This window comes from Megalobrama amblycephala, linkage group LG7 (assembly GCF_018812025.1).
Source record: "Megalobrama amblycephala isolate DHTTF-2021 linkage group LG7, ASM1881202v1, whole genome shotgun sequence".
NCBI classification, from domain to species: domain Eukaryota; kingdom Metazoa; phylum Chordata; class Actinopteri; order Cypriniformes; family Xenocyprididae; genus Megalobrama; species Megalobrama amblycephala.
Window position 1 is genome coordinate 16,182,123 of NC_063050.1, and position 26,397 is coordinate 16,208,519.

A 26,397-nucleotide genomic window follows, 5' to 3' on the forward strand; every position below is an offset into this window, starting at 1 on the left:
TTTTTGACCATTCTTCTAGAAGCGCATTTGTGAGGTCAGGCAGTGATGTTGGTGAGAAGGCCTGGCTCGCAGTCTCCGCTCTAATTCATCCCAAAGGTGTTTTATCGGGTTGAGGTCGGGACTCTGTGCAGGCCAGTCAAGTTACTCCACACCAAACTCACTCATCCATGTCTTTATGGACCTTGCTTTGAGCACTGCTGTGCAGTCATGTTGGAACAGGAAGGGGCCATCTCCAAACTGTTCCCACAAAGTTGGGAGCATGAAATTGTCCAAAATGTCCTGAAGCATTAGAAGTTCCTTTTACTGGAACTAAGGGGTCAAGCCCAACCCCTGAAAAATGACCCCACACCATAATCCCTCCTCCACCAAACTTTACTCTTGACACAATGCAGTCAGGCAAGTTCCGTTTACCTGGAAACTGCCAAACCCAGACTCGCCCATCGGATTTCCAGACAGAGAAGTGTGATTCATCAATCCAGAGAACACGTCTCCACTGCTCTAGAGTCCAGTGACTGTGTGCTTTACACCACTGCATCCGACTCTTTGCACTTGGTGATGTAAGGGTTGGATGCAGCTGCTCGGCCACGGTAACCCATTCCATGAAGCTCTACACACTGTTCTTGAGCTAATCTGAAGTTTGGAGGTCTGTAGCTATTGACTCTGCAGAAAGTTGACGACTTCTCCACACTGTGCGCCTCAACATGCTCTGACCCCGCTCTGTGATTTAACGTGGCCTACCATTTCGTGGCTGAGTTGCTGTTGTTCCCAATTGCTTCCACTTTGTTATAACACAACTAACAGTTGACTGTGGAATATTTAGTAGTGAGGAAATTTCACGAATGGACTTATTGTACAGGTGGCAACCTATAACGGTACCACGCTTGAATTCGCTGAGCTCCTGAGAGCGACCCATTCTTTCACAAATGTTTGTAGAAGCAGTCAGCAAGCCTAGGTGCTTAATTTTATACACCTGTGGTTTATATAAACATATATATGAGTTAATTGCCAAGGCAACATTTTTTACAGTAATTTGATTAAAAATACTAAAATTACTAAAACTAAACACAACTAAACACAAATAAAAAACAAAAAACAAAACAGAATTTACTAAAATGAAAAAAAAAAATGAATGTAAAACATGATGTATATTTAAGATTGTTCCTAAAAAAAAAAAAAAAAAAAAAAAAGTATTAGATTTTTATTAGAATTAAAATAATAATAACTTGTGTGCATTGAGTTAAATGTTGTAAACTTTTTGTCAGTAGTAGGTATTACAACTTAAACACAAAGAAACGAGTCAAATTTAACAGGGTAAATGTGCGATACATGATTAAAAGAAGAGAATCATATCCATCAATTTAAGCATTTTACCATGACACATTTCACTGACTGTGATGGGCAAGTGTATTTACTCATTTTCTGCTCTCAACAGATTAAAAATGTATTTTACACTAATGAGGAGTTTCAGAGTTAAATTCAGAAGTTGTTAAACATACTTTGACCAATGAATTTCAAATAACTTTCCAGAATTTCACAATTAATTAAAATTCATTTTTATACAGAATATGGGCAGATCTTAAAGAGGGAAGAAAGTGTGAAAAAAAAGGGTGGCACTCCTCCAGAGAAGAATGCAGGGAAGCGAAACTTACTATCCACCAACTGCATTTCCATTCATGATCTCTAAGAAAACTATGCAAAATATGTAAAGTGTGACATTTGATAATGACAGGCGTGACAGAACGTTGTGTGTTTGACAGTTTCCTTTTCAAACCAGCTTTTATTATCATCATCATCATCATCTGCACCATGACGACGGTCAAGAGCAATTCTGTGCCGTAACACAATGATCAGAGGCCAAGAGAGGGACAACACGAACAGGACAAACGAGAATGAAAACCAGCGGTAGTGAGGAAAAACTTGAGAAATGACAGTCAAAGAAAATAAATCAAAGTTGTACAAATAAAAAGAGACTGCAAACAAAGAAAACTGTAATGATTACAAACAGCAGTATAACTGAATTCACGGCTGTTTTAACGGAATAGGACAATGATGGGATAGATGTACATATATATATAAAATTTCCATTAGTCTGGATCCATTAAAGGACAATAATCAAACACATCATCTTTGCTATGGGAGAAAACAGATGTGTCGTCGCTTCCCATATCAAAAAGACAAAAAAAACAAACAAAAAACAGATAAAAAGTCCAAATAATTGTGTTGAACCCTCAAACTACATCAAAATTACCATCATAATTATAACTCTAGCTGTCAGTTTCAGCATTAGAAGAATTGGTATTATTAGTATGAATATTTCACTTCATTATTTGATATATATACACAAATATCGCAATGTTTTTGCATTGCTGTATTCTTGCTTTTTCCCCACGCATGTGTTTTAAGTACACTTGAAAATAAAATGCGATTTTTCTTTTTTGTTTCACTGGATATACAACAAACCCCAAATACGTTACTCATGATCACACACACACACACACACAGACACACACATACATAGTAGTTTGAGAGTTCTCCCTTGACCTCACATGCCCATTTGAATACACTCACTCTCACACACACTTGAGCGCCTCAGTTTGTGGACACCGCAGAACCATAAAGCATCTGTAACCAGGCTGAAGGGGAACATCAACAAACAGGTTGTGCCTTTGGTGTCTCGTGCTCTACACATCAGTTTCAAACACTGAAACTAAAACCGAGCAGTGCAACGTGTTCCTCTGGCTACACTGACGCTTTCCTGAAAAGACCAGCACAATCCCTCATGAGGATCAGCAGATATGCTGTTCTGTAGGTTATGGACAATTCTTTAGTCAGTTTAAGTGATTTTAGCGGACGTTAGAGTATCAGAATGAGGCTGACACGGTCCTCTCAGCTTCTAATGAGGACATTCCAAGTGTGATTGGTTTCAAAGCAATAGTTCATGCAAAAATGATGAAAATTTTGTCATTATCTACTCGCCCTCGGGTTGTTCAAATACACATATTTTGACTTTTCTGCAGAACAACTGTCAAAAGGACCAAAATAATGACTCAAAAGCACCATAAAAGTGATGCATACGACTTATATTTCATTATTTCAAGTAATACGATAGCTTATTGTGAGGAAAGACTGAAATTTACGTTGCTATCCAATGATAATCTTCACACGTGCCAAAGCTCATTTAAAAAAAAATGGTGCGATTTGATGGTCATTGACTCCAAAAGCCACTGGCTCTTGCGTCGTAATTAGTGTGTCAGTCGAAATTCCTCGCATCGTATCGATTCAGAAGACTTGGAATATATAGCGACTCCATTCATGATACTTCTATCATGTGTTTTTTGGTGCTTGACAAAAGAGCTGCAATAACAATGAGGCTGTGAGCAAGCAATGACAGAGCTTTCATATTAATGCGAACTACTTCTTTAAAATCCACAAACCAAGGCGAGCTCTTAAACTACGTCTCTCACACAACCAAAGAGCACTACAGCGCTTCTCTAAACTCACTCACACTCACACACACACGAGCAAACAGGCCTCCATATCCCCGGGATGTTTAAGAAGGTGACGTCCACAGCCTGAGGAAGACGTGTGGAGCAGGAAAGGGATTCAGAAGGATGTTTTTCTAACGCTAGCGTCTACTGAACCATGAACCCTATGCTTTAATAACCCCGTGAACACGAGGAATAGAGAGCGACACACAGTGGACGGTGGTGGGAGAGCATTCCCGAACCATTTCGATGTCCCTTTAATGTCCACTGATTACAGCACGGCTGGCAAGAGAGAGAACGTGTATCTCGATATACTACAATAGGGAAAAGAGAATGGGGCAGCTGACTGAGCTTTCGTTTGATTCGTTTTTTTCGGGGTAAAGGGAAAGTGAGGGTGTTGTGGGGCATGTGCGTGATTCGGATCAGAAGATGTCCGGGCAGGAGTCCCAGTTGCCCTGCTCCTTGGCCTCCCAATATCCCCCTCTGTAGATGTGCGTGGGCTCTCCTGTCGCCGGGTCGGCGCGCCGCTCGAACCACATCGCCCTGTAGTTGTCCGGATGACCGCCTGATCGAACACGGACATACAAAAGCAAACAAACAGTCACTTAATTAAAGAATAGTAGGTACAATTAACTCAACAGAGCCTTTGCAGTCTTTTCTACAGAACAGACGACTAATATGGCTCGTTTCCACCAAGTGGAACGGTTCAGTATAGTACGGTATGTAATTTTTGCCGCTTCCATTGTCAGAAGTTGTGAATGGCACCCTAATTCCAAACCGTACCGTACTACTTTTTTGGGACCCTTTTGTTGGGGTACCTAGCACAATAGTACCAGTACCAAATGACATTGATCGCTACTTTCTGGCACACCTTATCAAGTGTTGGCAGTGGAAACTCAAGCCAGATAAGGGTTTACCATCCCGAATCATACTGTACTGAACTGAACCGTGCCGCTTAATGTAAAACGAGCCAATAGGCACCATTTCATATGTAGCCAGGAACTTATAAGACAAACGTTGACTAAACTATTAAATCTAAACTACCTACAATCTCTGATTCAACACATTTCGCACTCTACGTTAACATAACAGGCTGATAAACAGGAGCTAAGAAAAGCACATGGTCAACATAAGAGAAAAAATAAAAAAGCGAAGAGGGAAACAAATATTGGTAGTTTAGAGGTGGGCGGTATGACCTACGTTTCATATCACGGTCCAAGTTATATAGTACAATTTTATATTATAGCAAGTGTAGGATATATAACAATGAAGTTTTTTTTTGATAGATGTTGCACTAGGGCTGCACGATATATCGCATGAGATTGTCACGAGCATTTCGTCAGTAAAGCCGGTTCCCTGATTACCGCTAAATCGCCATCACCTGCTTTCAAATGGAGCGGCATTTAATAGACAGAGCCGTAGTTCACTGACAAGCTGCGCAATATCGCATTCATTATCGAAGGCGATTCATCTGCGATATGAACGCGATATTGCGTGGCTTGTCAGTGAACTATGGCTCTGTCTATTAAATGGCGCTCCATTTGAAAGCAGGTGATGGCGATTTAGCGGTGATCAGGGAACCGGCTTTACTGACGAAATGCGCGTGACAATCTCATGCGATATATCGTGCAGCCCTATGTTGCACGCAAAAATGTTCTATATATTACAAGATGTAGTAATGCTCATTTCTGCACAATCCCATAAATAAACTGTATTTCATTCTGGAGTAAAAAATTAAATAAATATAAAAAAAAAATGCATAGTGTATATAAATATACACACTATGTGTATGTGTTTATATTAGTGCTGTCAATATTAACGCATTAGCGCATGCAATTAATTTTTTCAATTTAACGGGTTAAAAATATTTAACGCAATTAATTTTTTTCTATCATCCTTTAGTTTGCATTACATTATATGATCATGCTATCATTCATTCAAGTGCTATTACACCATTCAAGCGCAAAAAAAAAAAAAAAAAAAAATTAAATCTGTACTGGTGCCCTTCTGTGAATCTCCTGTCTGCGTGACAGTCACACACAAATCGAGCGCACAGAAAGCCACTTCACTGTTCGCTGGTCGCACTGACCTCTCTTTCGCATGTGAATGGACAAAACCACAACATTGTGTCAAAATGAGAATACTCTGCAAAATGCGCATTAAGCACAGTCTTAAAATGAGTTAAATAATGTCTTAAATGAACACAAAGGATTGTGAAAAAACAGGATTCAGATCCGCGCCATGTGTGACAGGTCTTAAAGTGACAGCAGCCTAATAAACCAGCTACAGTCTGCCATTAATGTTAATCAAAGAACAAAAGAAAAAGGGAATCAATCACTGCTCTTAACTGAATAACTTTTGTAGCTTTAATAAAAATAAATACAAATCTTAAATCAATAATCTAAATTATGCAGTTAAGACTATGAAGTGTTTGATAACATTACGGATATTTTCTACCTGTTAGATCAAATATTTAAAATATATCGTCTTTATTACAATATAAAAATAAATTCAAAACTTCAGTGTTAGGTGTGATTAATTGCGATTAATTACAGAAAAATGTGCAATTAATTAGTTATTTTTTTAATTGATTGACAGCACTGGTTTTATACATATATATCTTTATTTAACTTTATATACATATATCTTTTTATTTAACTTTTTATAATAAATTTTACAAATAATATTTGTCTATATAATCACAATAAATATAAATTAAAAATTCTGTTGTTACAGGTGTGCATATATTGGAAACAATTTACATAAAGCAAAAAACAAACTGCACACTGATATAACTGCTGCATTAAAAAAAAAAACTGGCTTATTGCAATGTTTCGACCATCAGGTCTTCATCAGGCACACCTGGTCGAAACGTTGCAATAATCTATTTTTATAGAGCAGTTATATCAGTGTGCGGACATTACGTTTGTTTTTTGCTTCGGTTTGTCTTCTTTGTCCCGCACCTGAGCCCTGTTTGGGTTTGAGGAATGTGCGCACCTCTTTTGTATTTTAATCTACATGCTCACACTTGAGAGTGGCACGAAGTGTCAAAATTAAGTGGTTAAACTACAGTTTTCTGCTTGATCACACTGCCCAGCTCTATTAGAGGTGTGAGATGGAGGGGCTGGAAGGGTTTTGGGTGGATGTTACTTGCTTTTGACCGGAGCTCCAAAAGGACCCTCCACTAGAGCGAGACAGAGCAGAAAGTGAGACAGTGCTCACAAATTCACAAGTCAAAGTCTGACCACACGACTGCCATTTTATAATGTTGTGTGACAATATGGGTGGCTGTGTAATGTGTGCAGTTTCATGAGATTAACAGTTAAAATAATCATATGAATATATTAACACAAAATGTAGATCTTGTGTTGTGAAAAAAATAAGACTTAAATCTAATGGTCATGAAGAAATACTTGTAGAGTTAAGAAGAACTAAAGTAAAGAATGAAATCATGAATGTTTTTGGTGCCAATTTTACCCTCCTGATATCTGCTTAAAAATTTTAAATAAATGTATGATCTGACCCCTTTAAACATGCAGCGCTAACAACCGTAAACGGTCTGGCTTTGTAACGATCTATGTGAACTGTGTGGTACTTGCTTGAGTACTCCGGTGGATGTGAGCCGTGCAGTGTTTCAGCTGAAGATGCACAGAGTTGAAGATGGAGGGATGCAGGCAAAGAGAAGAGGAGTGAGAGACAGGTTAGCATGCACCGGAGGACTGAACTGAAGAAATGAAAGACTAATGGGGAATGGACTTCAACAATGACACTCTAAAAAATATTGGGTTATTTTTTCTACCCAAATCCTGGGTTGAGTTTTCTGGGTCATTTTTTTAGGGGGGTTATTTTTCCAGTGTTTGAGTAGTTTTTGTGTAACCCAGATCCTGGGTCAGGGGTTGAGTTATTTATCGCAGGCTTTTTACGACCTCTTCAGGAGAGAGCAGTGAAGCTCCGTCAAATTGGTGAATGCCTTTGGTAAAATACAGGTTTAAGTACATTTTATTTTATCTAAAAATTCCATTATTGTTCTGTAGATCCTTTCATTTTATGCAAAGCAACATGCAGGGGCGCGATGTGAGTCACAGTGATTGGAACGCCTGATGCCTTGCATAAAATGTTATGATTTTATTCAAAAAGATACAAAATATAAATACTTAGGATGTTAAAATATTTTCTCAGAGTTGTACATTGATTATTTATGGACAGGTTATGGAGTCGGTCACAGCTTTTTTCGGCTATGAGTGAAACACAGTCTGAAGTTAGCAGTTCCCCCGCCGAACATGAGCCATCTCCGTGCCGTTACGGTGGAAACTGGTCAATTACACTTGAATTTCTTCTACATGTTTAATTTTTACTTCTAATATTTGTTAGACAAGCTTAAATGTAGGCAACATGTATTAAAATGATATAAAATATGCTATACTATAAAATATAATTGAAAATAAAGGAATTATCATGCAAACCATAGGTTGTGTGGAGTTTATATTCCATATATATATATATATATATATATATATATATATATATATATATATATATAAAGTTTATAATCCATAAACATTCATTCATATATGAAGGGGAAAAAAGGTAGTATTACAATAAAAATGAATCAACCCATTATGCTGGGTTAAATAAACAACCCGATTTGCTAGGTAAAATGAACCCAACATGTGTTCTGTCCTATATTTACTGGGCTGTTTTTAACCCAGTGTTTTTTAGAGTGTAATTTCTGTCTATATAGTGCTGCAATTTATGCATTCACACTGCCCACTAGTGGAAGTTAAATGTATGCATCATGGAACTGATTTGAAATGCTCGTTTAAAGACCTATTATGCCCTTTTACAAAGTCTTGATTTTGTTGTTGGGCTCTACTAGAATACGTTCAAGCTTGAATGTTCAAAAAATATTATTTTTTCACATTGTTGCAGCTCATCTCATCCAGTAACGCTCTGTTTAGTTCCTGTCTATATAAACCCCCTCCTTCTGAAAAGCTCAATGTGCTCTGATTGGTGGGCTGGACCAGTGTGTTGTGATTGGTCAACCACTTTGAGTGTGATTGGGAAATGTCACGCCCCTTACCATAACCGCAAGTTTCAACACACTACTAACTAACTCAACCAGGCCTCACTCCATTTTTTTTGTGTATGCCATGGGCCGGAATTATTTAAGTGAGTAATATTGTGACAAATTCGTTGCAGGAAGAAAACTTAAGACTACAATGGAGGCGTTTCAGAGAGTTTAGACACAGTGTTACTGATATAGAGAATAACTCCCTTTGGAGTGATTTTGTGCTTTGTAACTTTTCAGACCTTTTTCATGAGCCTCACACTAAAGAAAGATGAACATGCCAAAAAGCATAATAGGTCATCTTTAAATATGCATGATGCAAGGAGAATTCAAATAAAAGTAATCAAACTATGTGTGAAAACAGCCTAAAACAGACTAAATGGTTTGTGTTGATTCTGCTACTTGCTTGAGAGTGAAAGATCGGAGGAAGTTTCATCCGTGTCAGCTGATGGAGGGATAGACAGATGGAAAAATGAAGATGATTGGATGATAAACGTGAGAAACAGTGATTAGGGAGAGGGGTGGGATGGTACTTGCTTTTGTAAGTGGTCTCAGAGGGCTCACTGGCAATCTCGACTTCTTCAGCTGATCAGAGTTGAGAGACGAGCAGCCAAAAATTAAAAGTGGGGATGCAAATTAAGACAAAAACAAAAAAGAAAGAATACAATGAGTGAATGGCATAATGGAGGCGTGGAAAGTGCTCCTATTAAAGGGATAGTTCACCAAAAATAAAAATCCTGTCATCATTTACTCACCCTTGTAGCTCCATACCTCATATGACTTTTTCTTTTATACGTGGTACATAAAGAGTGAAGTTTTAAAGAAAAAAAGTGTTACAAAACTAGTTTACTGGTCATTTTTTTAATGAAATAAGAAATGGTTAATTACAATAAAATAATCGTTAACTGAAATTTTATTTTAACTAAATTTCATTTAGTTTAATTCGAAGTACAAAAATTACAAAAATTTACTAAAATTAACCAATTTAACTTACTAAAATGGAAAATAAAGATAAAAATTCATTTTAAATAATATATATAATAGTATATTACTGCAATAATAGTATATTACTGCTACTAAAATAACACAGTTTGGAGCTCAACAGCCCGAGTCCCTTTCTTTGATTATATGGAAAATCTCTACGGAAGAAAAAACAAAGTCATACGAATTTGGAACAAGATGACAAAATGCTCATTTTCAGGTGAACTACTACTTTAATAATATGCAAATAAGCACTACTACAGTGTGTGTGTGTGAGATGCGAGAAAATTCAGAAGACGACAATTAAATAGAGAAAAGATAAAGGGAAAACGAAGTAGAACAGGAGTACTTGCTTTTTAGAGGCGAGTCAGTTATGGAGTCCTCAATGAGAGCTTGAGGGAAAGACAGAGACAGTGAACACACGGGAGTGAACGAGAGACGCCGAGAAGGCGGAAGAAAGGAGGAGAGACGTGTAGAAGGACAAATAAAAGGTCACTTTACCCCCGTCTGCTGGCTCCTTACCCTCTTCTGTAGGGCTGGAGGTGCGGTTGGCCTCTCGCTCTCTTTCTCGGCGGGCGGTACGCTGCTTCTCCTCCAGTCTCTGTTTCTCAGCGTTGGCCTCCTCCCAGCGGCCCTGCTCCATCAGACGCTGGTCCGGCCGCCTTCTGCTGTCCGTGGGAGCAATGCCCTCCTCTGGCTCGTTCAATGTCAACGCCAGTGTTGAGAAGTAGTACATGTTTTCAGCGCCATCCCTGTATATGCACAGTACAGAGAGAGGGCAGAAAAATGATGGAAGAGCATCACAACTTGATGTGTCAAAAAGCATCCACTAAATACTAAGCCAAGGCTACAACTACTCAAATATTAATAAGGGAATGGTGACATTACTTCGTAACCTTCATTAGAAGTCCAGTCATGTATTCTAATTAATATTCATTAATTAAAGAAATATTCCATGATCAAAACAATTTAAGCAGCTGACAGCAAGTGATAGCATTTGTGGCATAATTCTGATGTTTTGTCTTATGCCTTGTTTTCTTAAAAAAAAGAAAAGCAAAATCGAGGTTAGAGTAAGACATTTACAATGAAAAAGTGAATGAGGGCCAATTTTTTGAAGCAGAAATGTGAAGCGTATAATTTTATAAAATCACTTAAATAATCAGGCATGTGATCAAACAAGAAATTTTTCCCCCAGAATTCGACTATACAATAATAATAATAAAATTAATTCAATAATCTATTCACAATATTTTTCACTAAAAATTCACTAGTGATATTTTACTACTGCAGTAGTATTGTAAAATAAAAACAGTATTTAATATCATTATTTTTCACAATTTCAATAGTATTATAGTATTTCAATAATAATAATAATAATAATAATAATAATAATAATAACAACAATAATTGTTTTTTTAATCAGTTTGAATGAATGATTCAATGACACTTATAAAGACTTGTTTCACAAACAATCAGTGTTTTGAATGAATCTCCTGAATGCTTCAATGACAAATACATATTTGTAACAGTCACTTGTCTCCACCTACTGGTGTAACGACTGAAGAATTCTTCTGTTAAAGGGTTAGTTCACCCAAAAATGAAAATTATGTCATTAATGACTCACCCTCATGTCGTTCCAAACCCGTAAGACCTCCGTTCATCTTCAGAACACAGTTTAAGATATTTTAGATTTAGTCCAAGAGCTTTCTGTCCCTCCATTGAAAATGTATGTACGGTACAAAATGTATATACTGTCCATGTCCAGAAAGGTAATAAAAACATCATCAAAGTAGTCCATGTGACATCAGAGGGTCAGTTAGACGTTTTTGAAGCATCGAAAATACATTTTGGTCCAAAAATAACAAAAACTACGACTTTATTCAGCATTGTCTTCTCTTCCGGAATCCTTTCCATTGAATTGATCCCATTGAATTGATTCCATTGAATCCTTTCATCTGTCTGCGTTGGTAATGCACTTTTACGTCGCCGTGGCTGTTTTTGGCGATTTTGAAGCATCGAAAATACATTTTGGTCCAAAAATAACAAAAACTACGACTTTATTCTTCCGGGTCTGTTGTCAATCAGCGTTCACAACTCCGCAGTGATGCTGCTGACGTAAGACGCTGCTGACGTGTTATCTGGTGCGCCCGAGCTTCGTTTACAAGAAGGGGGTGGTAATGCACCAAAACACTGGATGCCAACCGCCGTAAAACAAGAAGAAGAAGAAGAAGCAGCTTCGTTTACAGTCTGAGGGAGACGCACACTGTATTCAAGCTATTCTACATTGTTTGTATTTTGGTATTGCTATATTTTTTTAAAATGGTGCGTAAGTGTGCATGTCGCGGATGTCCTAATCACCAAAAACAATGACGTAAAAGTGCATTACCAACGCTGACAGATGAAAGGATTCAATGGAATCAGTTCAATGGAATCAATTCAATGGAAAGGATTCCGTAAGAGAAGACAATGCTGAATAAAGTCATAGTTTTTGTTATTTTTAGACCAAAATGTATTTTAAATGCTTCTAACTAACCCACTGATGTCACATGGACTACTTTGATGATGTTTTTATTACCTTTCTGGACATGGACAGTCTACCATACATACATTTTCAATGGAGGGACAGAAAGCTCTCGGACTAAATCTAAAATATCTTAAACTGTGTTCTGAAGATGAACGGAGGTCTTACGGGTTTGGAACGACATGAGGGTGAGTCATTAATGACATAATTTTCATTTTTGGGTGAACTAACCCTTTAAAATGGGTGCATTAATTAAAAACTTCAATCAGAAAATATTAATAAGTGATTTCACAGTAAAATCATGTTTAAAAATCAACTTTTTTTATTTATTTATTTATTTATTTATTTATTTTTTTACATCTTGTGGCTACACTTTTGAAACAATTTAACGTTTATCAATCAGCCCCATTAACTTCCATTATTAGTGCCTAACTGTAACCTAGAATGTATTTATTTTTTTAAAGAAAATAAGGAACAAATGCTGTTAATTGTGCACCACAGAATATTCTTTTAATTGTACGTGTTTGGGAATATCTTACGGCAGCGGAGTCTTCCTCCACAGCTCTTTGGCTTTGAGCGTCTGATAGACAGTTTTCTGTCGTCCGTCGGCGCCGTTCTCCCCCCCTCTGGTGCTCTGCATCACACGAGAGTATTCCATCTTCTCGTCCCACGTCCCAGAGAGAACATAGTGCGCTTTCCCATCTTTATCCGTCACAACCCCCGTAACCTACAGAGTGAGGCATTGCACAAGAAGGAAGTGAAAGCAGACATCAAATAGAGAAGGATGGAACAGGCCAAAAAAAAAAAAAAAAAACATGAAAATGTTTAGAGGGTGACGAATGAAAGGGGACAAAACTGACACGTCTGCATTCTGGGAAAAAGAAGTCAGTGGAACAGTTGCTGACTCACCTTTCTGGCCACATCTCTGGAGAAGTAGCTGTACGGGGCGAATTTGAGATGACAGCGGTCGCCTGTTCTGTGGTTCACAACGTCTATTTCTCCTGACTGAATCGAGAGAAAGACACAACTGAGCTGTTGTATGAAATGAAATGCCACACTATAGAGATTGCAATTTAACGGCAACATTTGTATAATAAAACATTTAAATGCACAAAAAAAAAAAAAAAAAACAGGGTGGCCAGTGGCTGAAAATGATGATTTTATATACATAATATAAAATGACAGTACCGAAATTGCTGAAATGAACACATTTTTAAAAAAACAACAAGACCATCAAGTTGATTTTGTAACAGACACAAATCAGCCCGGCAGTCATTAATGCTGAGAATATGAAAATATATATGCCTAATTAAGTAGACTGTGTTCTCAACCTGATCTATCCAGAGTTTCCCGACAATGATATTGTGCACTGTGGTTGTGACTTTCTTCCAGGTGTAGTGATTGTTACTCTTCTCAAAGATACAATGAATAGAACCTGGAGAAACACACAAGCAATTCAAAATGAGCTCACAAACTCTTGCTTGAAGACAAGAATAAGACATTCAAATATCCATCTTTTCATATGAGCAAAGAATCATCGACTCATAAACCACAGTATTGTAACGTAGTATTGTGTAACACTATTGTGACACTTTGCATTTGTCAAATGTTAGTGGAACAAATTCATAGTTAATGTGATTAATCTTGAGTCCCAAATGGCCACTATACACTATGCACTTATACACTATGTATGTACTCAACCATGTAGTGTATACATTTTACAAGGGTATTTTGTCATTCATCATCAAAGTCTGCAAGCCCCTCCCCATCCGCTTCATAATTAAAACTGTGATAGTTGAGTGCATGAAGTGGCCAACATTCCACACTTCAGTTTTTCGGGTTAATTAAGTGGGTCATTTAAAATGTGCTTTTTGTCTTTTGAATTTAGTGTGAACATAGGGGTGGGCAATATGATCTTATATCACGATATGAGTAATTTTATTTTACGATATAGTAATTTTTGATTTAAATAAGGTAATTATGATATGAACATTTTGATGGCATTGAAATGTCATAATTTTTGTCCAATTTCAATATCACAAAAAACTAATACTAGCCTGTGATTTTTAAACTCTCAAGCTTACTGAAGACAAGTAAACAGTCTGAAAAAATAAGTAAAAAACTTCTAGCACTAGAAATAAAAAATACTATAAGTTGTATAAATTAAATGTACAAAAAACAATGCACATTGTTCACTGTGCAAATTAGATTAAAAATGTATTCTTAGTAAGTCACAAATATGATTCAGTCAGGAGCAGGGAGTGATTTTCTCTTTGTCTTCTGTTGTTTGATTAACACTAATGACAGACAGCAGCTTATTAGGCTGCTGTCACTTTAAGACCGAATGCATTGATACATATGTGCTTTCTTTCTTAACTATTTAGGTCCACTTAAGACATAAATGACTGTTTATGAGGATACTCGCAAAGATGGGCTTTTTTTTTTTAACACATAAGTGTGTGTATTTAACCGTTCAAGCCCAATAAGGAGGCAAAAAGAACTATGTTCAGTACTAGCATGCTCCATGACTCTCAGACAGCACTCAGAAACTGAACCGAGTTCTCTTTCGCTGCTTTCTGTGCTTCAACGGATTAAAATCAAATGATGCTTAAAAACGCATGCAGATGCTAAGCTTTCGTGACCGCGATAGAGACATAGTCAAAAATCTCAAATGGTTGCCAAATTTCTACCGGTTAATCGGGTCTACCGGTATATCATACACCCCTACGTGAACACACTACTCGCACTATTTATGCTACAAAAAGTCATTGAATAGTGCATAATTACGTGAACACGGATGCACCTTAAGTGTCCAAAATGCGTCTTTTACTCCACTCTACATTACATTTGTAATGTGAGAAAAAATCTTCTCTGTTAAATGAAAGCTGCACATGCTACTTTAAAACTTTAACATGGTGATAAGGTCCAAAATAGAATAAATAGTTACCCAGGGGCATAATGGAGAGATATTTGCCCCTGAATTTGCTGGCCAGGGCAATCTCCTGTCTCAGGGTCCAGCCTCGTTCGGAGATTGCATGATGAGCCGCAGCCGGAGGGTGATGGCTAACCTGAGGAGAGAGACGGGACGAAGAACGGGTTAAGTTTCAAACACAATTCGCTTTATTTCAATAAGCTGGATAAACAAAGGCTGATGTCCCCTCACCTGCTCACAGAGGGACCTGTAGCCGCTCTCCTGGAGACGGTCCAGCTCAAACGTCTCCCCCAGCAGAGGGTTGAAGGGTTTGCCCGTGCGGTGAACCGTAGTGGAGTATGAGGAAACGGTGAAAGCTGCCACGTAGCACATCTGCTCCAGAGAGTTCTGGCACTTGGCCGCCCGGTCCAGCAGTTCGTAATACTCGAGATCCTCTGAGAGACGCTGCAGCATGGACAGGGGCTCGTTGAAGTTAACCTGGGAAAAGAACGGATGCGTTGAAAGCAAAGCCATGAATCTGGGCTGTTTGGGATTCTCATAAAAACACAGATGAGCGTACAGGCATTGGGATTTTGGAGAGTTCTTTTCCGATACAGTTCTTCATGATGCTCCACAAATTGAGAGAGTAATTCGGTTTATCTGGGATTCGGGTCCGTCTTTTCCTCACAGGCACCACCTCCTGGGACTGCGGAGACTCGGGATTGGATGCCAGAGACTGCTCGTCTAGCTGTGAGAGATGAAAAAAAAAATGTGTTCAAACATGAACTTTAGACATCAAAGGCTGTTTTCGTCCACCTATTTTTATGCAAATTTTAGGATATTGCATAAAAATGCTGGATGGAAACACCAAGATGCAAATAAATTCTAAAAATATGCATAAAAAAAAAAAAAAAACAGGCACTCAATTGAGGTGGATCTTTTTTTTATCTGTTAAGACATGGATAAACTACGATGGAGACACATTTACAGAATAAATCCCTTGACATGCAACAAAAAAACTCACGTGACTTTGCCTCAACAGAGGATGTGATTGGATTAGGGCTGTCACTAACAAATATTTTGGTAATTGGTCAATTATTTTGATAACTGATCAAGTAATCAGATTTTTTTTTTTTGTGGTAATAAAAATAAACCTAAGGCAAACAAGAGCCTGCAGAGGGCGCCAACAACCTGGTGATTGTTGTTACACTGACAGCATGATCAAATCCTTGTTTAATACTTCCACGCATGTAAATGATAACAATTCATGTGGAGTTGCATTCACTGTGAACGGAGGCACGTAACCTACACGCATATAATACTAAACCTGCCAGGCATATATTTATTCAAATGAATCGCAGCCTTTGTGAATTCACAATAGCACTATGCTCTAGTATGATTTTTAAATGGTTTTAATGTATCGTGCAGCCTTAGAAAGTGATCTAATCGTGCAGTTCATGGATTCTCGTCTGTGGTATGCGCCACTTCCCTTATTTTGCCGGTTACTCAACATGAGTAAATTGCAAATGAGGATTTTTAAAAATAGACAGCCCTAGATTGGATAACTGGACTAACCAGCGGACCAATTTCATTGCACAGCATCTCAAATGTTGCCAAAGTCTGTCATCAAGATGATTTAGTATAATTACCTGCCAGAACTGTCGCACATGATTGAGTTCCTAAACATCAGGCATCGCCCCCGAACGAAAGATAACATGTTGTGTTTCGTTCATTTATGACATACAAAAAAGGAGCCACAGTGGCTTCCCCAATTGCAGCAACTTTTTTTAATACAGATATTTTTCGCCAATTTCCCAGGAAGTGAAGATTTTGTTCTGTTGAGCACATGGGACGGAAATGGTTGTTTATTCGCAAATGTTTTATGCGATATTCCAATTTTGCGCACAAGTTAAAATCACAACTTTGGATGGAAACATAGCAACTATGGGTTTTTTTAATTTTTATCTAGACCGCACATGAAGTCGAATTTGGTTCACATACATAAACGCTATAAACATAGCGCCTTACCGATGTCGTCCCGTCGTCCATTCCCAGCTCGCTACTGATTCCGCTGACATTGCTGCCAGATCTCCTGAGAGAAATGGAAATTAGAGTATGAGAGAGCCAGAGAGTGTGAGAGAGAGGAGGAAGGGGAAGGGAAGGCAGAGGACACACACTTAGGTCCAGTAACACTTATATGAGAAGTGAGTTAAGGGTCAGAGAGGGATGGGAGTAAACGACAGGAGCGAGAGAGTAAACAAAGACCTGTGATATTTGGGGTCTGCTGGAACAGTGATAAACTCTTGAACGTCCTCGCAAGCATCAAAGAATTCGTTCTCCTCGTCCTCGTCACTGGCGTCGCCCTTTGATGCAGCTGAGCCTACGGGACGAAGGAAGTATAAGATATACAGGTAATCTGTATGTCATATTCAAATGTATAGCTAGAGTTCTTAGATATAGAAATGGGTGTTAGAGTTCCCAGGATTTCATCTTTCTGGGTGATATATAAAATATTTAATACTGCAATACTTCAAGCATCGCAAAGATTTTTAATCATCCAATACGTTTCTTAAAGACTAGAAAAAGGCATTTGAATCAGTTCCAATTGTAAATAATTAAATGTAAAAAAAAAAAAAAAAAAAACATTTGATTCAATGACTCATTTGTATCACCCAAAATGTTTCAGTTATTAAAATGTTTTAGTAAAATACACTACCATATCTTACCAAAAGTTTGGAGTCCATAAGATTATTTTTTAAAGGAATTAATATTTTTATTCAGCAAGGATGCACTAAATAAAAAAAAAATAAAAAAAAGTAATTGCGACTTTTTATTGCAATTCTGACTTATAAAGTGATATCTGACTTTTATATCACACAATTTCGAGTTATAGTCAGAATCGAGTGATGCAAAGTCAGAATTGTGATAAAGTCAGAATCGCGAGATATAAAGTCAGAATTGTGATATAAAGTCAGAACTGTGAGATATAAATTAAAAAGGTAATTGCTAGTTTTTAATCTCACAATTCTGACTTATAAAGTGATATCTGACTTTTATCACACAATTTCAAGTTATAGTCAGAATTGCATGAGGCAAAGTCAGAATTGTGAGATATAAAGTCAGAATAGCGTAATATATAGTCAGAAATGGGAGATATAAAGTCAGAATTGCGACTTTTATTTCACAATTCTGACTTTATAACATGCAATTGCAAGTTTCAATTCAGTTCCTTCAATTTGATCAAATGTGACAATACAGAATTTATAATGTTACAAAAGATTTCTATTTCAAATAAATGCTGTTGTTTTGAACGTTCTATTCATCAAATATTATTGAAAAAAAAAAATCTGTTTCCACAAAAATAAGAAGTAGCACAGCTATTTTCAACATTGATAATAATAAGAAATGTTTCTTGAGCATCAAATCATCATATTAGAATGATTTCTGAAGGATCATGTGACACTAAAGACTGGAGTAATAATGCTGAAAATTCAGCTTTGATCACAGGAATAAATTACTTTTTACATTTTTACAATATATTTGAAATTGTACCATTATGTTGCAATATTGCTGTTTTACAGTATTTTTGAATGAATGAATGAATGAATGGAGGAGGCATTAATGTAGAGAAGGCCAAAAAAAAGCAGCCTTGGTGAGCAGAAGAGATTTCTTTCAGAAAACATCTGACCCCAAACTTCTGAGCAATAGTGTATATTTAGGTAAATATCGCTGTCATATAGTTCTATATTTGTGCAAATAAAGGAAAAAGGTGTGTTAATTTACTGAAAACAGTGTGTGTTGTGAGGCAGACTCAAACTGACTTGTGAATCAATCTGACTGATTCATTCAAAAGGATTTGCTCATAAGGGTCATTCGTTTTGGAGTCGGACATCACTAGGTGTCTTCTCATTGTTGTGTGCAACTAGTGAAGACAATGCATTAGAAAGCTGTGTTTATATATTAGTCTATATATTATTTTGTGGAGCCCAGTGTTTCTGTGATTCTGTACCTTTGCTGTCTATGGCAGGGTTGCTCTGGGAAGGAGGCAGTACAGTCGCTCCTCTGAAGGCTCTCTCCAGATGGTTGTGTTGTTTGGCGAGCTGCTCCAGTGTTTCCTCCAGTCGGACTCTCTGCTCTCTCTCTGCCTGCAGGGCTTTCTGCCAGCGCTTACTGTGAGCTTGAGCCAACGCCAGGAAGTCCCGGCAGGCCTGAGTATCAGATTGTCAGAGAATCGTTAAGAATACGTTTAACAGAGTGGTTTCCGTGTGCGAAACAGACAACCACAAGTGAATGATGAAGTGAACGGCTTTTTTCCCTAAAGCAAATATATTGCCCGGCTGTCTTACGTTGATCATGGCATTGGAGGTGATACGGAAGAGCGTGGCGCGCTCTGTCACCTGCCGAATCTTTTCACTTGTCTGTCCTTCCAGCCGAACTCCCTCCAGCTCAGACAAAGACCTGAAAGAAGACATATGAATCAACAAATTGCACAGCAAATAGACACTTTATGTGAGCACAAAGGCCAAATCTGAGTTGGGGGAAAAAAAATCATTTTCGTTATTTGAAAAATTAATTAAAGCTGAAATAAAATCACATATATACGTATGTATGTGTGTTGATGTATTTGTGAATTATTTCTATATTGGTAGAGAAACTGGTATAACTGGTAGAGACAGACAGACTGACCGCTGAAGTGCAGAGCCGTGTTTGGCGATGAGGTCGTTGCAGGTGCTCAGATCCTCCACTTTGCTGCCCAAGGTCCGGAGAGTGGACTGCACCTCTGAGTTACGTGAGCCTCCGCCCTGTCCTGAGGCAGGAGGAGAGGACTCATCCCCAGAATCATCTGCAGAGAAAGAAAAAGAGGAACAAAAACTGTGAAACGCTTTCCACCCCAAAAAGTATGAGTGTGCAATGTCGTGCCATTCTCAAATGCGGTTTCCTTTTCCATTCCCAATGTTAGTAGGGGGCGTGACTTACCCGATTCAGCCTGCATGCGGAAAGCTTTGGCTTTGGCCAGCTCCAGTGCTGTGATCCACCGCTGCCGCTCCACTTCTGAGCTGGCCTTCAGGTGATACGTCTGCGTGCCGCCATTAGAGATGACGAAATTGCATGAGTCCTCCACCGCGATATTGGCTGTGGCCAGGTTTATGGTGCCCCGACACGTGTGGCCCATCTCCGCCTGGGTCCTGGAAGAGCAAAAGGGATGGAGATAAGATGAGGCGTTCAAGATGAAACACTTCAGTTGGTCATAGTCATATCCAATTTTAGTTTTAAACATGGTTTACATGACATTCAGATGGCCCCAGGGATGCCAGAATAACACGCAATGTGTTTATACTTGATAATGATAGTCAAAGTCTGGTTCTGCGAGGCTAGAGGAGAATTCATCAGGCTCTCTTTAAACTCTGCAAGCACAAACTTGAACAAAAGCTTCCTGACAGCTGTTTTTCAGCATCTGATGCAATATTCATGAATCAGCACTGAAAGGCAAGCATTCGAGAAATGGCTTCAGCTAGAGTTTCTTTCACTCTTGTGCATTTATGTGACAGAAGATACGTTACTGCTGCTATCGCAGTATCTGATATCAGACTGAAAAAGAGCCCCATGTTTACGATCTTAGCAAATATTCTGAAAAATTTCTTCTTAAATAATTCTGAGACATGAATTAATCCCACCAGCTTCAAGATGAATAAATCAAAAGAGAAACAACAGTACAATATAAAACTATGTTCTCTAAGTCATCGATTACAAATTCAAACATTTTATTGTTTGAATTTCCATACAGTTTGAAAGCTGGGACTTTGTTTAATATCATAAGTAACCTGCTTTGTCTTGTCTGTCGACGTGTCGTCAGTTTCCTCTTTGTTCTGCGATGTATTTTTCACTGCGTGTGGCGTGACAGCGCCACAGCTTGTCGGACAAAGCAACAGTAACTAAGGGGGGCGGGTCTTTGCGAAGGGTCAATTCATATTCATAATGAGACAAGTTGTTTGAGACTGAAAATATACAAATAAAAGCTAATTCAAAACTGTAATAAATACAATAATCTTATACAAGCAGTGCTTGTCATTAACACCCGCCAATCCGCCAAATGCGCAATTTCAGCAGTGGCGTGTAACGCAGTCACTCCTACTAGCCACTTTGACAGGTTTAAATTTATATATAATATACATTGTTCAACTGTAGTCTTTTAGAAAGGCATCTGAAATTATAAACTGTGTGCAATAAAGTGTTGTCAAAAATATTGATTTTTCTATACATATCGATACTGAAATATGTGAAACACTTACAATACTCATTTTCCACAGAAAAGATCCACGATACCAGCTGCGCTTTCTCTCTCGCTCATCTCTCCGACAGTAAGTCAACACACAAACTCCCCTCACTCATTTCATTTGCTCCGAATGAAAACTGTTGAGAGTAGGGCTGGGCGATATATCGCATGCGATTCTCACGCGCATTTCGTCAGTAAAGCCGGTTCCCTGATTACCGCTAAATCGCCATCACCTGCTTTCAAATGGTGCGGCATTTAATAGACAGAGCCGTAGTTCACTGATAAGCCACGCAAATATCGCGTTCATTATCGAAGGCGATTCATCTGCGATATGAACGTGGCTTATCAGTGAACTACGGCTCTGGCTATTAAATGGCGCTCCATTTGAAAGCAGGTGATGGCGATTTAGCGGTAATCAGGGAACCGGCTTTACTGACGAAATGCGCGTGAGAATCGCATGCGATATATCACCCAGCCCTAGTTGAGAGTGCTTGAATATCGGTGTGTGGTTGCATAATTTTACTCATTCCCAATTTTGTCCTTACACCCAAAGTGTGCGCACATAAAGCCGCCTCTCAGTACTAAATTGAGTTATTTTTCACTGCTTATTGCGCTTAAACAGTCAAATACACACAGAATGTCAAAATGCCAGTAAACACGGTCAGTTGTTTTAAGTGAATGTAAACAGTTGAGAAAGAAAATGCATATGTAAGAGTATAATGGATCTGTGCATCAGGTCTTAAAGTGACAGCAGCCTAATATACCTGCTGCCAAATTATGAGATAATATTATCATTTAATAAAATATCTATATGGCAAATTTTCCCCATGGTATTGATCGATGTTAGAATTGTGACCAGTGAAAATGTGGCTTGTAACTTTGGAAAACCACTAGCCACAGTGGCTGGTGAGCAAAAAAGTTAATGTCAACCCCTGTATACAAGTAATCTTAAAATAACACTGTTGTGCTGTATATAAAAGAAGAGGTAATCCTGGTAAGCAGCTCATATGTAAACAGCACCAAATATATCACATATAAATAATGTTTCCATCTTCACTGTAATTTGCCAACACTGATGAATCACCAATTCTCAGGATTTTCCATACTCAGCAGAAAGAAAAGAGACCAGTTTGGACGATCTATGACATGGCACAAGACCGATGCCAGGCGATTTAACAGCCCAGAGCCTGTAACCTGAAATCTCTAACTCGCCCTCTACATTTCCTGATGAATCTCACACACACACAATAAGAGTGATGAGAAACTGTTGATGACCGCCTGCAGGACCAAAGGAAGTGCTGAAATCAAGCCTTAAGTAGAGCGTGTGATCCTCCTGAACAGAGATGACCTGTTAAGACAGTCACGTGACCCAAACTCACTCAGCCAATCAAAATGGTCATGTGGAGATGGAAAAGACAATGTGCACTTGTGCCTTTTATTTACACTGTAATGCTACAGTCAGACTTCCCACACCGTTTGACTCATGGATTTCCATGATTTTAACAGTTACTGAAGAATTATTTAGTGTGATCACAAAAAAACTATTTCTAGCTGATGAGACATTTCAGTGTGGTGAACAGCCATAAAAATGTCTGTTTACTATAGAAATCAGAACCTGACATTGGAGACAATGCTTAATACTAAATAAATACTCAGGAAGTTTCCACTGTATTTTGTTATTTTGTGCAAATATTTTATATTTTATGACATCACACAATATATGTAATGCGCTTCTGGGTTTATCAGACAAGCATCTGTTATATTAGTCAAGGAAAATATGTAGGTTCTTTTTGAACAACGGACAAAATCAGTTTCAATTCAGCATTTAATTTGATACACATGTAACAGATTGTATGATGAACATCTAAATGCAACATTTAGAAAGTGTGCAATGTGCTTTTTAACTGCTTAAATACTCATTTATTTTACACCGTAAGCATTTGAGATTTATTAATAATTACTACATTAAAAATAAATCAAATTTTATAAGAATTGCATGGTTTTTATTTACATTACTGTTCAAAAAGACTTGATTGTATGCTGATTTGCTGCTAATGAAACATTTCTATTATTATTAATACTGAAAACAGTTGTGCTGCTTCAATTTTTTGTGCAAACTGTGCTATTTTTTTCAGGATTCTTTGATGGATAGAAAATTAAGAAGAACAGCATTTATTTGAAATAGAAATCTTTTGTGACATTATAAATGTCTTTGTCACTTTTAATCAATTTAATGCATTCTTGATGAATAAAAGTATTCATTTCTTTCTTAAAAAAAAAAAAAAAAGTCTGGCCACAAACTGTTGAACAATACTGCATCCATTCACAAAGAGCCAAAAAAGCATCATAGTTGTGAAATCGGATGATTCAGTGCCACACACAGCACTTTTAGTAATTTTCAGCTCGATCTGAATGAAGCACTATTGTAAAACAGACCTGTTTTATTTGCTTTGGCGTGGCTTTAACACAGTATTCATTTAATGATATTTACATTTCGTAATCATGCACAAATACAACATAATAAGGAGAGCAAAAATGGCCAAAGGACTGTTGAGACCTTGTAGAGTTATTGAATATTTACAGAGTTAGACATCAGCCGATGAGGGGTGGATTTTAAAGAATGTGTTATCCTCTCATCTCAAACTGTTGAACAAACAGTGAGGATCGCACGAGCAAACAGACACACATGCGGTCGCTCCATGCGGTATTAATAATTGACAGAGCCCAATGAGATGAATGCAGCTTCATCAGCACATCAACTCAAATCTAATTACGTAAAATGGTATCATCTTACAGACAGACAAAAGGTCCTGAGTTTTTTTTTGCTTGCTTAGTATGCACAAGTCGCTTCAAAGTCGTATGACTTGAGACATCAGTAGTTCAGCACAAACAATACGGGACGGGTTATGTGCATGAGCTTAAAGACCTATTATGCTTTCTTACATTTTCAACTTTCTTTAGTTTGAGCATGAAAAAGGTCTGCAAAGTTACAAAGTCACTCCAGCGGGAGTTATTCTCTATATCAGTGCGCAATCGTTTCTGACCTCCCTGAAACGCCTCCATTGAAGTCTCGACTTTTCTTCCGTCACAATATTCCTCATTTAAATAATTCCCGCCCAAGACATACACACACAAAAAAGGAGGCGAGGCCTGGTTGAGTTAGTAAGTAGTGTGTTCAAACTCGCAGTTACGTTAAGGGGCGTGACATTTCCGAAACACACTCGAAGTGGTCGACCAATCAGAGCACATTGTGCTTTTTAGAAGGAGGGGCTTCATAGAGACGGGAACTAAACGGACCGTTTACTGACAGACTGGGAAGAAAGGAGGTGCAACAATGTCAAAATACGAGAAAAATGATGCATTTTTTGAACATTCGACCCTCCCAAAAACAATCAAAGCCTCCTCTTTAATACTCTTTAATAGTTAGAGGTTTCTATGAGCAATGGCAATGCTTACCATACCAAGAATATCAAGTAATTTCACTATCTAAATCTTTGCGCCTTATCAGATATTGGTGAAAGGCCAAAGAACACTTGACAGCGTCACAAAGGGTTCATCAGGCCATCAAAAGTTCCTATCAGCCATTGCGAGACATGCTGTCTGACGGAAACGATACCTGATAACTTTTTTTTTTTTGTCTATAGAGCTCGATAATAAACAACAATAACACATCACAAACTCACCTGTAGTAAGACAGCAAGCCATTGCTCAGGACGAACCATCGCCTTTGGTATCCCTTGATGTAATTAGTCCATTTAAAGAGCCAGCCTTTATAGGTGTCTCCAGGGGCCGGGATGGGCGCTTTGGGCTCCGACATCACGACAGCCCGTGGCTTCACAGTGTCTGACGGGGGTCTGGGTGAACACAAAGGGTTAAACGGGTTAGTTGAAAACATACTTGTGTGACTCACACCATGGTGGACAAACTCACTGACTTCTTTCTTGCCAGGGCAACTGAAATGTTTACATACACACCCAATTTGTTTTGTTCCCCACCTAGACATCATTTTTGTGCTGCCTAAAGGGTTCACAGCATACTAAGTTTTGAAACACATCCCAAATCTTGCAAAAATAAAGGCTGAAATGTGTGTTATACTAGCCTAGTAGATATCATGTCAGTTTCGCCTACGTGTCACTCAGTGACCCTACTTAATTTCATTTATAGACACGAATTAAAACAAAACCCCTTAAACAACAGCGTTTATGACCGTCAAAAATAAAAACAAACAAATCTCGGGCTAGTTTTAACTTTGTTTAGATAAATGAGGCCTGTATGAAGGAGTCATTCACACACAACTACGAGTTCAAACGACCTTTAAATGACAAGTCTATTAACACCGCTTTGAAAAATAATACACACACTCTTGAGGTTTTAATAAAAACCCAGTTTGCTAATACGCATGTGCATAAATGTAAACGTAAAATGACTTTGACGGCTAATTCAGCTAACGGCTAATAAAACTGACGCGCTATCGCGAGACATGAACGCGTACAGTCAAAAAACACGAACATATTCATAAATTAAACACTTACGTGATGATAAATCAACTATGAACCACTCAAATGCGCGTTTATCCTCTAAAAGAGCTGTAATAATGTTAGCGTGCGGGGGAATGTGTGTTAAACTGAAGCTAACTAGCCTGTGCTAACCTTCAAGCTCTGTATAATGACAGATATCCCGTCAATTAAAGCATAACATCAGATGAAACCTCTGGAAAATAGCCGAAAACAACATGACAAGACGGGGAGATGTGAAATGCCCAGTGTTGATGTGATTTAAAGTGTGTTAGTGCAGGCCAGCTCTTACCTGATCTCTCAATGATCCCCTCTGAAGAAGGAAGTCAGTGACATGAGATCACAGGAGTGAGTTACTCACACAACTCGCATAAAAGTCACATTATCGCATCTTTCCCAGTGCGCAGAATACAGATACCGACCTGATTTTGGTCAATACATGTGTAAAAATGATTTGACTTACTCGCTAATGACATTTTAGTTGAAACTGATTTGTTTTTAATGAGTAAATGTGATAAATAGTAGCCTAATAAAGCTGCCAGCGTTACAGTTATTTTACAAGAAGTTGATTGTGGTAAATTAACAATATTCATGCACGAACCTCGAGTGTTTCATTGTTTTTAGCCTATAAAACGGTGGCAAC

The 26,397-nt window shown here is 38.1% G+C and overlaps 1 protein-coding gene across 5 annotated transcripts; it reads right to left on the reverse strand.

Annotated features, from left to right (window-relative positions):
* Positions 1-1,742: 1,742 nt before the first annotated feature.
* On the reverse strand, positions 1,743-26,203 carry LOC125271851 (oxysterol binding protein). 5 transcript variants are annotated; one of them, XM_048196123.1, is made up of 21 exons: positions 26,047-26,203; positions 24,924-25,094; positions 19,944-20,152; positions 19,653-19,809; positions 19,313-19,424; positions 18,976-19,174; positions 17,232-17,346; positions 16,995-17,058; positions 15,547-15,714; positions 15,219-15,464; positions 15,003-15,123; positions 13,387-13,490; positions 12,965-13,060; positions 12,595-12,782; positions 10,057-10,286; positions 9,888-9,926; positions 9,091-9,138; positions 8,960-8,998; positions 7,085-7,123; positions 6,640-6,669; positions 1,743-4,050 (listed from the first exon to the last, which is right to left on the reverse strand). In XM_048196123.1, the coding sequence occupies exons 2-21, from the start codon at positions 25,055-25,057 to the stop codon at positions 3,908-3,910; spliced, it is 2,481 nt and encodes an 826-aa protein (XP_048052080.1). In that variant the 5' UTR covers positions 25,058-25,094; positions 26,047-26,203; the 3' UTR covers positions 1,743-3,907. The 5 variants fall into 5 exon arrangements, with proteins under 5 accessions (XP_048052080.1, XP_048052079.1, XP_048052081.1 ...); XM_048196122.1 differs by having other exon boundaries at positions 10,036-10,286; XM_048196124.1 differs by lacking the exon at positions 9,888-9,926 and having other exon boundaries at positions 10,036-10,286; positions 16,995-17,055.
* Between the last annotated feature and the right edge of the window lie 194 nt (positions 26,204-26,397).